Raw genomic sequence first — 14,244 nt, forward strand, 5'->3', positions numbered from 1 at the left:
GAATTTAGCCCTGCAAGCATAACATATATAAAATACTTTATAGATATTTAAAAAATCTTTTTTTTAATCCTTATTTTATGACATAGAATTAGACTACTTCCATTTGCTTTGGACTTGACGTCCAGCATTAAGTATTTTCTGCCTCTCAAAAAAAAAAAAAAAAAAGAAATTGTATGCAATTGTCTGATCAATAAGCAGCTGTCTGTAAAGCTCAATGTTTTGCTCTGCATACATGCACTTGTCAGCTCAATGCTACTTCCCAGGGTGAGACTGACTAGAAGCGGAGAAAAGATGATATAGTAGCTCAAGAACAGTTGAAGCATAAGAGATTACAGGGATTTAGAAGCTTAAACAAATATTTACCAGTAAGTCCTTAGCTTAATTTTGATAGGCTTTTGCAGTTAAACATCTATTTCTTTTCTTCAGCAGAACTACAGACAATTAAACAAGTGGAGCTGTTTATAATGTATCAAGCAAAACTAGGAAAACGCCACACAATTCAAGTAATAAAGGTTCTGTTCCTACGCTCAAAGTAGGCCTCAGGTTTTTTTAGCTTGCAAACCTGATGCAAGATTTGGGCAAATGCGAGCTCCTTCCAATTCCTCTCCTCTAATCTGAAAACCCATTAAATGCAGAGTTTGCACATATTTCCTGATGAAAAATAAATGTCTTGTGATCAATGTGTCTACACAAACTGAAAAAAAGAGGAAAATAGTACTTGAACCTTCCGCTCCCTTATAAAAAAATTTCAAAACCAGAAAGCCCCTACTTTAAACAACTTGTATCTTATTCTGTAGTCTCACGATCAAGTACAATACTGATACAAGATCATTTCAGACACACTTTTGTACAAAGAAGTTATGTTGCCAACAGGAATATGGTAATCCAACAGCTAATGATACTTTTCCTCATCAGATGACTCAGCTGTAGTTTTAAGGATCAGCAGACTTCTGTAACCAGTGAAATTGAAGAAAAAAAAGAAGTACATATTTGTAAATGTCTGCATTTGTTACTAGTCTCATATACCACTATCATATATGGGAACTGCCACATGAATTCATCAACTCAACATTTTTATTTAAGAAAGACAGCCATAATATGCATGTTCTGCGTTTCCCCACAATAGCCATGGGAGAAAAGGCAAAGGAATTACAAGTCAAAAAAAGGCAGTGTGAGATGAGGGAAGGGAGAAGAAAAGTCTTTAGTCGATGAATATCTTTTCTACAGGTTTTCAGATTAAAAAAACAAACAACAAAAGCAAGAAGTCACAAAAAGTCACCACGTACTCACCCTATTTAGATTGGCAAAATACAACTACTTTGACAAAACATTATTTCATTTCTACGAGGTGCCAGTTTATGAGAAATTGCATGATGAATCCTGGAACATCTCCCAGCTTGTCTGTGGTTTGAAAAAAACAGTTTGGTAAGTCTGCTTCTAAATTTACCAGAACTTAAACTAAAATCTCAGTCACCTATATAGCTGATATAGCAGAATACTCGTTGAGAAGGCTGGGAGAAAAACAACTACAGCGTGAAAAAAGTAACATCACTTTAAATAATGTTATTTTAATGGACTCTTTAAATGGATCTGCTTTAAAGTCACTCTCCGTTTATATGGAGTTTCACAAATAAGCAGCATAAACCTTCACCTAATATAAAATATAAATCTGAATATTTACAAGATCAGATATCATCATAGTGTTTTTACATATGCTTTTATAATTGCTATTTTGCAATGCATTCTTTTATTGGGAAGTATTTCTTCACTGAGAGGCTGGTCAAACACAGGAACAGGCTTCCTAGAGAGGTGGTTGATGCCCCAAGCCTGTCAGTCTTCCAAGAGGCATTTGGACAATGCCCTTAATAACATGCTTCAATTTTTGGGAGTCCTGAAGTGGTCAGGCAGTTGGACTAGATAATCATTGTGGGTTTCTTCCAACTATCTTACCCTACCCTACCCTAATTATCTACAAGATGGAGAAGTCTTTTTCCTTTTCTTGTTCAAGATCACATCACCTGAAGAAGGCCCTGGTAGCCTCTAAAAAAACTTGCTTTGTGCCTCAGTTATGTTTTCATGTAACTGTTATGTACGTGACCTGCTGACTTTCTTGCTTTTGTTCCTGTCAAGGCCGCAGTTTATTAAGCATCAGCAGGGCCTTATTTACTTTCTGAGGATCTGGGTGGACATCAGTGAGCTCAACGTGGAAGCCACCTGAGAGCCTGAGAAAATGAACTGTTGGTTAATTACTCTTTCTATGGCTATTTTCTCATTCAAAAGGGATTACAACTTGTTTTACCAAATACTGGTATTTGAAACCCAGCTAGACAGATTGGTAAGTTTAATGGTTCTAGAAAACAAGAAATGGCATCTAAAAACAAGGATGGCTCAAACTCTTTTGCAGCACCTACAGGGGAAGTAATGTTTTCTGTGAGCAAACCCAGTGGGGCTCTGGGGCCATGGCTGAGTTTTGAAGGTTAAGCAGTCAGTTGCTGTGGGAGTTGTACAGAAGAACTTTGGGTGATGGTTTTAAGAATGCTGAAAGTCATTGCCTGTGACCACCTGTGGCCATCCTGGGATCAGTTTATCCTTATCTGTGTTATTTTTCAGAGAAATTGACTTTGTCCATGCTCAAAGGTAACTAGAAGCTGCCTAGTACTACACGGAGTACTTGCTGAGAAGGGGGGTATGCCAGCTCGGATTTGGCAATTCACTAAACTTCCAACTAATCTGGGAGCCTGGGCTGAGTGAATTTGAATCAGCATGCAAAACACCATGGTAGCCATCTCCCCTGCTCGGACAAATTGTGTGAAGACACCTCCACACTGCCTGTAAGTGGTGAGAGATGGGTAGAGCGACCACCAAGTGAACTATTTGAGTGGCATTAGAACAGAATTATACCTGGATTTAGAAGAGTGAATAACTAAAAATAAATGTTATCTGTCTTTTTTTCTACAACCACCTCTTACCAAGCACTTAGAGCTTGCCTTGGCCTTCTCTTCTGCAGGCTGAACCAGCCCAGCTACTCTGGCCTAGAAATGTCTCTGATATGACAAATGCTGAGCCACAGGTTACCTACCTTAATGGTAGGTTCCTCCAAACATCTTGAAGGAATAAAGACATTTGGTCAGTAAAGTAGCCTGTTGGATCCTAGGAAATCCAGCATGTAAGATTGCTGTGAGGTTTTGAATCCACTGCAAGTTTTGAGTAAGCGAAAATGGAGGTAACTCTTCTTTTTACAAAGAGGCAATAGCTTTTTTTCCCCCAAATGACATTTCAAAAATTAAAGAGTGGGCAGCATTTTTATTTATTCTTATAAAACTACTTGGAAAACATTGTTTTATTATAAGGAAATTAAAGAGCTATCTGTGACAACACTGCAGTTAGAAGAACATATTTCCATCTAGAATTCTTATACCACATAAACTTCCAAATTATGTAAATGCCAACATCCATGGAAATTAATTAGCCACATTGAGATCTATACAGATTAATATGTTCAGAAAAATCCAGTGAGAGGAAAAACTATTGGAAGTGACTTAATGGCAGAAGAGAAAAGAGATGACCAACTAGATCCATAATATCTAAAAAACCTTAGGGTTATAGAGTATTTTAGATTGAAAAAGATCTCTGGAGGTCATCTAGTCAAACTGTCACTCACAATGGGGCCAGCTTGGATCAGTTTGTTCAGGACCGTGCCCCAGATGAGTTCTGCATATTCAAGGACGGTGATTTCAGTCTCTTTGTTAGCATAGTCTAAATACACTTAGCAGCACAGATAAAGAGAAGACACCACCTCTTTCTTCTTTCTTTTATTAAAACCCATTGAAAGGTCAAAGGTTTCACGAAAATATAGAAACTTACAAATTGTGTGAATAGTTTTAATGCACTCATAAAAAGACATTAAATGAAAAATGACTAATATTCTGTACTATATCTGCAATATAATCCATTGGCTTTATTCTGAAAATATTGTTGCCATATTTGAGTAAATAAAGAGCTTAGCATTACACATGTTCACATGTATTTACCACTTATTTAAAGCAAAAACTTTACCATATATTTTTTCCAGAGAAATTAGTTCATCCCCATTTTGAAAAGTCTAATAGAAAAAACATTCAACACCCTGACTGGAATTACTGTGAGCTGATGTTTCTGTTGTAAAAAATTATGCTATGGAAATTAACAAACAGTTTTACAGAGAGTTATACAACCATACTAAAACAAGCTTCTAGCTTACGCGGCATTAGACCTTCTGGATTAGCAAAACATTTTGACAATAATGGCAAATCTTCACCTGAAGCTTAAGCATTTCATACTTTGGATTATAATGCTGTAACCTTTGAAAAACAAATATCCAGTGTTACACACCTGAAAACATTCTTAACCAAATGGTAATACTCTAAAGGTTACTGCAACTTCTAATTGAAGCTGCAATGACTGTATTTTCACTATCCCCTTGTCAAATTTTACTCCTTAGATTGCAATGTGACACACAGAAAAGATATAATTTTATGTATTTACTCTGGGTATTTTCTTGCATACACTGTATGACAAAGCATCTGATCTTACAAAATGATACCTGTGATGGGAATAATTTTTAGATGGCCTTCTTGAGGTAAGCACTCTTTGCATTGTAATATCTGTTGTAAAATAACTACCATGCAGGAAATGAGAGGAATCTTGTTACTGGCTTATACCTGCTCATCTGAATTTCCCAATTCAGGAACATAACAGCATAGTCAGAGAACAAGTTCACTTAAAATAAAAAGTAATTTTTTCAATCAGATATTTAAAAATTGTCTCTTAACTTACTTCTGATAGTTGGTGTATTCAATTACTGTTTGACTTTATGAAGTGGGAACTGGGTATCAGAGTTAGGTTAAGCACTGTTAACTCACATAAAAATGGCAAGGTGGAAAGATTTGGAAATCTTTACAGCATCTCCTATTTTAAATAAAACAAAATGGAAGAAGATTCTGTTGAGTGGCAGAAAGAAAAGAAGTAAGATTGTCCATTAAGTATCCATTCTGTCATTACCATCATTTACCAAAATTTCTGCTTAATATAACGATTTCTAAAATTATAAAAATGTTTATAAGAAAATCTCAGTTCTTTGTAGATTTTCTTGTAACTGTGCATTATAAAGCTCCTGGGGTAGCTTTAGTACATAATAAGCATCAAGTTTAGCTCCCAGTTTCAACACAGGCCTCTGCTGATCAGCTGCACTGGTGCTAGCACTGAGTTACCATTTACAATTCAAAGAAAACACACATGACCAAGGCAAAGTAGGTAAACAGAGGAAAACAAGCTTAATATCTTCTATAACTCAAGCTATCCAGAGAACTAGTAGGAATCCACTTCAAGAAATCTGCCAAAGGCTTTTATAACTTTTATGCAAACAAAACCACAATGTATTTTTAAAGTTTTGCTTCAATATTAGTACTTAGTTGTACAGTACATTAAAGTCAGTGTACAGCTTTTGTCATTTTAATGTAACCTCTGTAAACTCACAATTATATTGCATCATATGAAAGGTTGTGAACCCTCTGCAATCCCCATTAGATCTACTAAATGCAGCAGAGTGGAACTGTCATGTTGGTATAGCAGGTTAAGAGGCAGTAGACATATTGGGTGTCCAGCCCATTTGATAAGCCCGTTCCAATGTCCTCTTGCAATCCTGTAGTACAGTACTGAAGGTTATATGTGGATACTGCTGCACTAGCTGCTCCACTGTGGCTTCATTCACCTGCAATCGAAGAAAAGAATCTGTGATGTTCAAAAAGTCAGTAAAAAGGACATTTTGCAAGCTAAATGAACGATCAAACTTTGAACTCCTGGGAGGACTTGCAGGATTGGGCTCTTCACTGATACTATAGGTTTGGGTGCATTTATCACGAAACAAATATATAGAATGTATTGTTCTGTTAGAGAATTAAAAAAATATACCACACCTTGATTTTATTGCAAAGAGAGAACTTTCATATAACATTCCAGTAAATACCATTTGATTATTAGCAATTGAAAGCAAACAGAAAAGACGAATAGTCTCCATTTGAAAATAGCTTTGTTTAGAAAATGGCAACAATGTTTAACAATCTATTAAACTATTTTCATTCCGTGCTTGACTACGCTGGCCACTCATAGAGCCTCAAATCTAATTATTCAAAGAAAAGCCATCCTGTTTAACCAAGTGCTGCCCAAAGTAACATTTCTATCTTGAAATAGAAGCATCTTTATTCAAACTTGCTCAAGCAGACACAGGTTTGAAATGTAAGATTGTCTTGGTTTTGGAAAATGAAAATTGATTACCTCTATTAATCAATTTATGGCACAGTTATGATACTTTTACACATACTAAGTAGTAATTCCAAATTTAACCTTACTGAAATGAAATTGCGCTGTATAGTATCTATCAATGTGGTTGCAATGAAAAATAAAACATGACTAAACATGGGGAAAAGACTGCAAACTATTCTGTCTTGCAGGTAGATCAATCTACCAATTACCAGTACAGGTCAACTCTTCCAAAGGTTTTAAGTCCTGCATGTCTTCACATACATCGCTGGTATAAGTTTTTATTTTAGCCTTTTGGTGTGAGGCTAACACTACACAAAGGTTTTTGTGGGCAGAAATGGGGGGATCAATAACTAAAACATACAAGCTTGTTGGGTCTGGATGTTCCTCCTAAATCTTAGGCACCCAAGGTAGCACCTTTATTCTTGATTAGACAAGGCAATCAGACAAGCCTAGCTAAACCTAACACCTTTACAACTGCAGCGCTGTGAGGGGATTAATTTGTCAATTAGTTTTAAGATGACTGCAGTTCATATCACAGAAGTAGACAGCTTTCTTCAACCTTTAGATAAATACAAGATTAACCATAACTTTTTAAAGTTATGCATTAATTTATGCATTTTAAAATGCATCAATACTACATTTAAATGCTGAACTACCTAAATCAGTTGGATGTACAACTGATATAATTGTTTGTTTTGTTCCCCACAGTCTTCCACATTCAAGGCCAAAAGTAAAAAAAAAATAGATTAAAATATTTACCACCATTACAAAGATCCATCTTTGGAGTAGTATTTTAAAGCACAGTGACCACAGTATCTAATAATATTTTTGTCCTTAAAAGATAACAAGGAATGCATCCTTCTGAACAGTGATTGCACCCAGTGACAAGGATAAATGAAAGGTTTAATATCCAGTTTTTCTACTTTGATAATAGAAACACTCAATCTTCATTGGAAGTTTCACTTAGTTGAGAATGACTTGGATATAAAACTGGTTTAACTTCCCTTCATAGCACAAACTGTACTCTTGGCAGATTACTACATTACAGTAACATTTTCCAGTACTGAAAAACAAGAAGTGACTTTTAATAAATTAGAATGAAATCAGAGATAGCACAAGTTCTTCAAAATATTTGATATTTATAGCCATATAAAGCTGTATACTTTCAAACTATCAAGCAACACTTCATAGAAATATTGCTTGGAAGGAAGCCCCTAAAGTAGTATATTTGCTACTTTTTGGCTATTAAAAATAGTCAAAAGCCTCTTTTATTTAGATTTGTGGTGCAGAGAGCCATGGCAGAATTTATCATACCACCAGAAACTTCTCTTAATGGTTAACTCAGCCATGACGAAGATGCTTACCACAGACAGCTGCTCATTCTGCTCTTTCTTAATGGGAAAATTAAATAAGAGATACTGTTTACCTACTAGAGATCTGCAAATATTAGTAGATAGAGGTTATTATGATTTGACACCTTTTGGGCATTATTTGTTAGAATAGCATGGATCTGACAATATCATAAGCAGATTTTCTGTTACAGGAAACAATAAGGCAAATTTGTTACAAAGATGATGTTCAAACACAGGAAGATCGGTAATGATCTCCATGTCATGTTGAACACGATCTCAATGTCCTGGTGTCTTTGACTTGGGACTGAACAAATTTACAGAAGCTACAGTCTGGCTAGATGTAAGCTAATGCATCTACTACAAGGCTAACTTAAATGAAATAGCATGGCCCATGATACTCAGGAAGATGGATGATGTTACAATGGTATCTTTTAGTCTTAAAACCTATGAAGAAATCTATGGGAAACCATCTAGTACTGGCCATTTGTCCTACGTTTTTTCTAATACAATTATTACTGGATAAAACAATATTTAATACAATTGTTTCTAATTGCTATTACTACTTCACTAAACAGGAGAAGGAAACTTTTAGTATTGAGTGCCAAACACAGTTACAAAATAAACATGAGCATGCAGAAGGCAGGTAAAACCACTGCGAAGTGACACTGACAAAATGAGCTGTTGTATGACCAAAACCTGAAAAGTAGAAGGTTTTCTGCATTTTTGCTGCAGTGTTAAATGAACATTTTAAACTATTAGTTTGATCCAAGCTAATAAAGTGGTATTAAACAACAAAGTAATGACAAATCCCATGTACACATTTGGAACCACAACAGTTACAGAAATAAACTTTGAGTTTAAAAAATTGAGTTTACTCTCATGATAGAGGAAAAAATTATCCTACCAAGATTCACAATAAATGATCAAATATATGTAACTTTTAGTTAAGTGTAAATATTTTTAATCCTAAGAAAGTAACAGCAAACAGTTAAAAATTATGCTGGACAAAATAAATTCAATGTAAGATTACACAACAGAATAGGGAGAAAAAATATCCTGTTTGGCAGTGGGACAACCTACATGTATCCCAGGATGAGAAACAAACGAGGACAGTGAAGCCACAAAATTATCCCCTATCAGAAGATTTTGAAATCTTTTCTTTTACCATAAGAAAAGTCAGGTCAAACACTAAAACAGTGTAAAATATTTAGTATTTTAAACTTTCTATAGTATTGGACTAACACTGCACTATCTAAAAGATAAGAAAATAGAGAAATCAAGATTTTGTTCTTTGTTAATGAATAAGATAAATAATACCTAAGTCAACTCCCTTACTATCCTTGTCATCAGTTCCCCTAATGGTAGGATTAAGATGAAAAGAAGTCTTATGCCTAACCATTAGAACACAAGCTTCTGTCTCTTTGTTAAGATGCAGTCTGGCTGGTGATAAAACAGAAGTGCTGAATGCCATTCCCAAAATAAAATCATTACACAAACAGAGCAATTTCCCCTTCTGAGCTTGAACAGTCTTGTTCAATGAATGAAAACTAAAAATCTTCACATCTTAATATGCTTTAAAATGTTATAGTTTTCTGCCACAGAACTTCCATTAATCTTCATCTTTTGAGTTGTCAAAAGGAAAACTACTGTCTGAAGATAAACTAGTTAGATTATGTGATACATAATCATTCATTTGAATTTGAATAGCCTTTCAATTATGTTTTAATACACAATGAAAGAATACAGTCCTTATCATTAAGAGTCAAAGTAATAGGTTTGTGTGAAACCTGGTCATCAAACAGAAAAAAGAAAACAACAACAAAGATTGGTTTGAAACTTCTTTTTTCTTGCTGAAATAAAAATTTATTCCAGGCCAAAGAACAGATTCAAAAAACAGAGGAGAAGATGGCTTACAGAAACTGGCAGGACCAAGTGACACCATCTTTTAACTCAATTAGAGCAGTTACCTAGAGGTCTCAATTTTTAATCCTTTTTGCTTAAAGACATCTGAACTCATATCACCTATTTTCCAGGAGAATATATTTGACTGTGACAAATGTTATCTGGGGTGGGACCTCCTTAGTTTCTTCTATGATGATAGTGTAGCTGTGCAGAGGGTATTCAAATATCTGCACTAGAGAAAAAGAATACTTCCTCATGTGAAAATTAGGAATTCACCTGGGAAAGAAAAATGCATGAATGCACATCTAGTCCATGCAAAGTGGAAGAGCATTCACAAAAGGGTATGGGAGTGCTTCTTTGGAGGACTTTAATCTCACTCTGCTAGGTATACACATAACGTGGGTGAAATATTGAAAAATGGGAAATCAGTGTTCAAAACTCTTTCCCTCCTTTAGGGAAAATGATCTACCTACAATAGAAAGCTTGAAAAACCCTACCAGCATGTAATGAGCTACATGGCATTTATGAGCTGATTTTTCAGGTTCAGGATAAACTGAAACTATATTTTTTAATAGTTATTGTTATATAATTTTATATAATTTTCAATTAATAAGCTACTCACAGAAAAATATTCTTTCATATTTTTGATCTGGTATGCTAGATTTACTCATCTGGTCTGATTGCCAGTATTTACTGATTTGGTATACCACTTATATCTGCCACGGACAACCATGAGTAATTTCTTTTATGCTGTCTTCCACAAATTCTCATGGAAAATTCCAACTGCAAGCATAAATAGTTACTGGATAATTTTTAGGTTTTGCTTTTAAATGTGCCATGTCATTTGACAAAATTCTAGTGATAGTTTCTGCACTGTTTTCTTTCATTTCTAGATTCTAAAATCAGGAATTTCTAAAGATATCAAATGATTCCAAAGGGTTAGGATTTGTTTTTCTTTGCCTTTTGCTTCCATTATGTTCCTAGGACAGATCTTATTAAATTCAAGGGAGTCAATTATTTCCAGTCCCGTTAAGATAAATTAGGGATTACAGTGGAAAACATCAGTCAAACTAGACATTTTGTTTTAATGAGACTGACAGCTTTATTCACAAAAAGGAACACAATCAGAGGTGTGGTGGGTTGACCCTGGCTGGAGGCCAGGTGCCCACCCAAGCTGCTCCGTCACTCCCCTCCTCAGCTGAACAGGGGAGAGAAAATGTAAGAAAAACCTCATTGGTCCAGATAAGGGCAGGGAGAGATCACTCACTAATTAACTTAACAGGCAAAACCAGACTCAGTTTGGGGAAAAATTAATTTATTACCAATCAAATCAGAGTAGAATAATGAGAAATAAAACCAAATCTTAAAACAACTTCTCCCTAGCCCTTCCTTCTTCCCGGGCTCAACTTCACTCCTGATTTTCCTCCATCTCGTCCCCTGCAGCAGTGCAGGGGGACGGGGAATGGGGGTTGTGGTTAGTTCATCACACATTGTCTTCTGCCCCTCCTTCCTCCTCAGGGGGAGGACTCCTCACCCTCTGCCCCTGCTCCAACATGGGGTCCCTCCCATGGGAGAAAGTGTACTTCTTCATAGTGAACTTCCATAAACTTCTCCAGCGTAAGTCCTTCTCACAGGCTGCCGTTCTTCATGAACTGCTCCAGCCTGGGTCCCTTCCACGCAGTGCCATCCTTCAGGAGTGGGCTGCTCCAGCCTGGGCTCCTCTCTCCATGGGTCCACAGGTCCTGCCAGGAGCCTGCTCCAGTGTGGGTTTCCCACAGGGTCACAGCCTCCTTTGGGCATCCAAGTGCTCGGGTGTGGGGCCGTCCATGGGCTGCAGGGGGACAGCCTGCCTCACCATGGGCCACGGGGGAATCTCTGCCCTGGCACCTGCAGCAGCGCCTCCCCCTCCTTCTTTGGTGTCTGCAGAGCTGTTTCTCTCAAATATTCTCACTCCTCTCTCCGTCTGCATTTACTGTTGCCATTTTCTCCCCCTACCTTCTTAAGTATGTTATCCCAGAGGTGCTACCTTTGCCAGTGGTGGGTCCATCTTGGAGCCAGCTGGCACGGGCTCTATTGGACATAGGGGAAGCTCTTAGCACCTTCTCACAGAAGCCAACCCTGCAGCCTGCCCGCTACCAAAACCTTGCCATGTAAACCCAACACAAGAGATTTAAGGACTTTTCCTAAACAGGACTTTCCTACTTTTAGTTAACTTGCCTTTAGTTGATATCATGTCCAGGAGATCTTCTTTTGGATTGGAATACCAAGTGGCACATGAAGCTTTAAAAAGCTTTGGTTTTAACTGAGAGAATTACTTTACTATATACTTCTAAGAAGCACTTTAAGACTGCCTACTTATCTCAAAAACTCCTATAGATGTAACAAGGGCAGTCTTAGAACATAGTTCGGATTCTAAAGGTTCTAAGATGTCCCAAGAATGTCTGTGTTGTTTCATTTAGAGCAATACTGAAAAGGTAGATTCATCACCTGAATTGCAAGTTTTATGCTGCTCTACACAGTGAAGAAGTATTCACCATTAATCAAACAGGTTTCCTATGTAAGGAAAAGTTTCAGGGTAACATCCTATTCACTCGATAATTGCAAAGAAAAAGTTATACCATTCCAAGTTAATAACTGAAATCAATAAGCAGCATATAATTTTAAAAAAACAAGCCCCTCCCCATCCAAACTAGGGTCACATTCAAAAACCCCAGATTTGCAAAACTGGATTAGTGCAAAGTTGCAATATTAGAACTTCATAGGAAAACTTGCCTGTGCTTCTCAGTGGTTCATAACATCATACAGGGACAGACTGCTGAATTAATTTTTGCATAGTATCTAACCTAGCTCTTAGAATAGACATGTGGCTAGCTGATTTTGGAGACTGCTGACATCATGGGCACTCACCTTTTGAGGACAATACAAGAAAGTATCTTCAGTTATAAAACTTTATAGTCCAGTCATTAATAAGAAATAACAGACCAAGTTATAATATGGTTAGTTGGCAGTATCTGCGCAGAAAGGCATTAATAATATATAGACCTGCTAGCTTAATTTTAGAAATCTAGTACTTGTAAAGAATTTTAGGGAAGTGTTAGCAGATGAGAAGTAACATTCACACCGAAAGATTTTGAGGGCTGCCATACAGATGATATTTGACAATAAAGGTTAACACAGTGCAAGTACTATCATTAGATTTCTACATATAAAGAATCACAAAACCAACTCTGCACAAAAGAAATGCAAATTGGTTTGTTCCAAAAGGACTTTCTTACCATGTTATTGGCATTTTTGCTTATGGAGTGGTATTGCAGCATTAAGGGTACTGAAATTTGCGTGTTTTCTGTCTCTGTATGCATCAAGTAGTATTACATGAAAGCCAGATTTGTATGTAGTGGACAAAGAAATTACTCTATAGTCACTGTGTATATCCGTAATGATGGATTTCAGACCCATTTTATGTTCCAATTTCTCTAACGTTTTAACAATAAAATCCAAAATATGCACACTTGGAGTTATTAAGAAACACATTTTCATATACACTTTCTCTTCTCTAAGCTGTCGTTTGCTTCCTCAAGTCAGCGTCTTATAAAAAGTGCACTTTGTTTGATTTTTTTTCTGCTAATAGTTGAATGAATTATATTCTCAGGTGGCCCAATTATAACTGTTGCCTGTAGCCATAACAAAATTAAAGATTTCTGGAAACGTTTTGTGTGAAGTGCACTTGATCAGCTAAGGCAGACATATTCCACAGAGTTTCAGTGACTGCCCTCATGCCCAGGGGCAGAACCTTTGTTTAGGACTTTAATAAAATAACAGTACTACCAATATTAGCACAATATCCTATAGTCCAAATAAAGTCCCTTTCCATTTCAGGAAAGAATATATTCTGACTTAAGGGATGCTGTTATTAAAAAAAAGGGCAAACCTGCATGCACATACAAGCACTGTTTGTGGACTCATAAATAATGAAATTGACAAGTACAGCCTGATGTACTATTGACATTTGACAACTTAATTGTCTTAAATCTTAGCAATTAATTTCCTACTTATATTTGGAGAGGGGAAGGAGTGGGTAAACAGAAATATCTGTAATCTTTTCTGCCATGTGAAGTGAAATAAATGGAATACACAAACCTTCTAATATTCAATGGTAGCACTTCTGGGAGGATTTCAGAAAATGTAGCAAAGTTGCTTGTGGACTATAGCTCCTTTACAGTTCTTTGCTTAAATCTCGACAGAAAGGTAGAGTCCTAGAGGGATGAAATTAATTGTTGCGGTTGTTTACACAGGTGAATGCTATTGCCTCAAACTGCCAGTCCCTGCACAATTGCTGCACTGTATTACCGCAAACTAACAAAATAATCCACTTCAGGTCTGTGTGAGTTTGCATAGTTTTCTGGCAGAGCCATCATTTCAGGGCTTGCTGTCCTAATCATCGCTGCCAATACAACATTGAAGTTGCATAAGTGATAAAGTTTTCATTCTCAACTCCTTTTGCTTATTGTGAGGGTTTACTTTTCTATTAAATCAGAGAAATCATTCTAAAGGAGCCTTTTAGTTTGGCTGGTTGGTTGGTCGGTTTGCTAATTCTGTTCATTTCAATCAGATGAACTTCTAGGGTCCACCTATACAAGATTTCAAGGTAAAAATATTACCAGTATCATAAGCATTTCAAATTTATGACAAA

The 14,244-nt window shown here is 36.4% G+C and overlaps 1 protein-coding gene across 1 annotated transcript in view; it reads right to left on the reverse strand.

Moving 5' to 3' along the window:
• Positions 1-5,611: 5,611 nt before the first annotated feature.
• FBXL17 (F-box and leucine rich repeat protein 17) overlaps positions 5,612-14,244 on the reverse strand; it is a gene marked incomplete at both ends in the record, with an annotated part of 298,576 nt that continues 289,943 nt past the window's right edge. The window contains one exon of the mRNA XM_082012855.1: positions 5,612-5,749. Within this exon, the coding sequence (XP_081868981.1) occupies positions 5,612-5,749 (138 nt within the window). The remainder of the gene's footprint in view (positions 5,750-14,244) is intronic.

The sequence above is a fragment of the Phaethon aethereus genome (genome assembly GCF_964289735.1).
Source record: "Phaethon aethereus genome assembly, chromosome: Z".
NCBI classification, from domain to species: Eukaryota; Metazoa; Chordata; class Aves; order Phaethontiformes; family Phaethontidae; genus Phaethon; species Phaethon aethereus.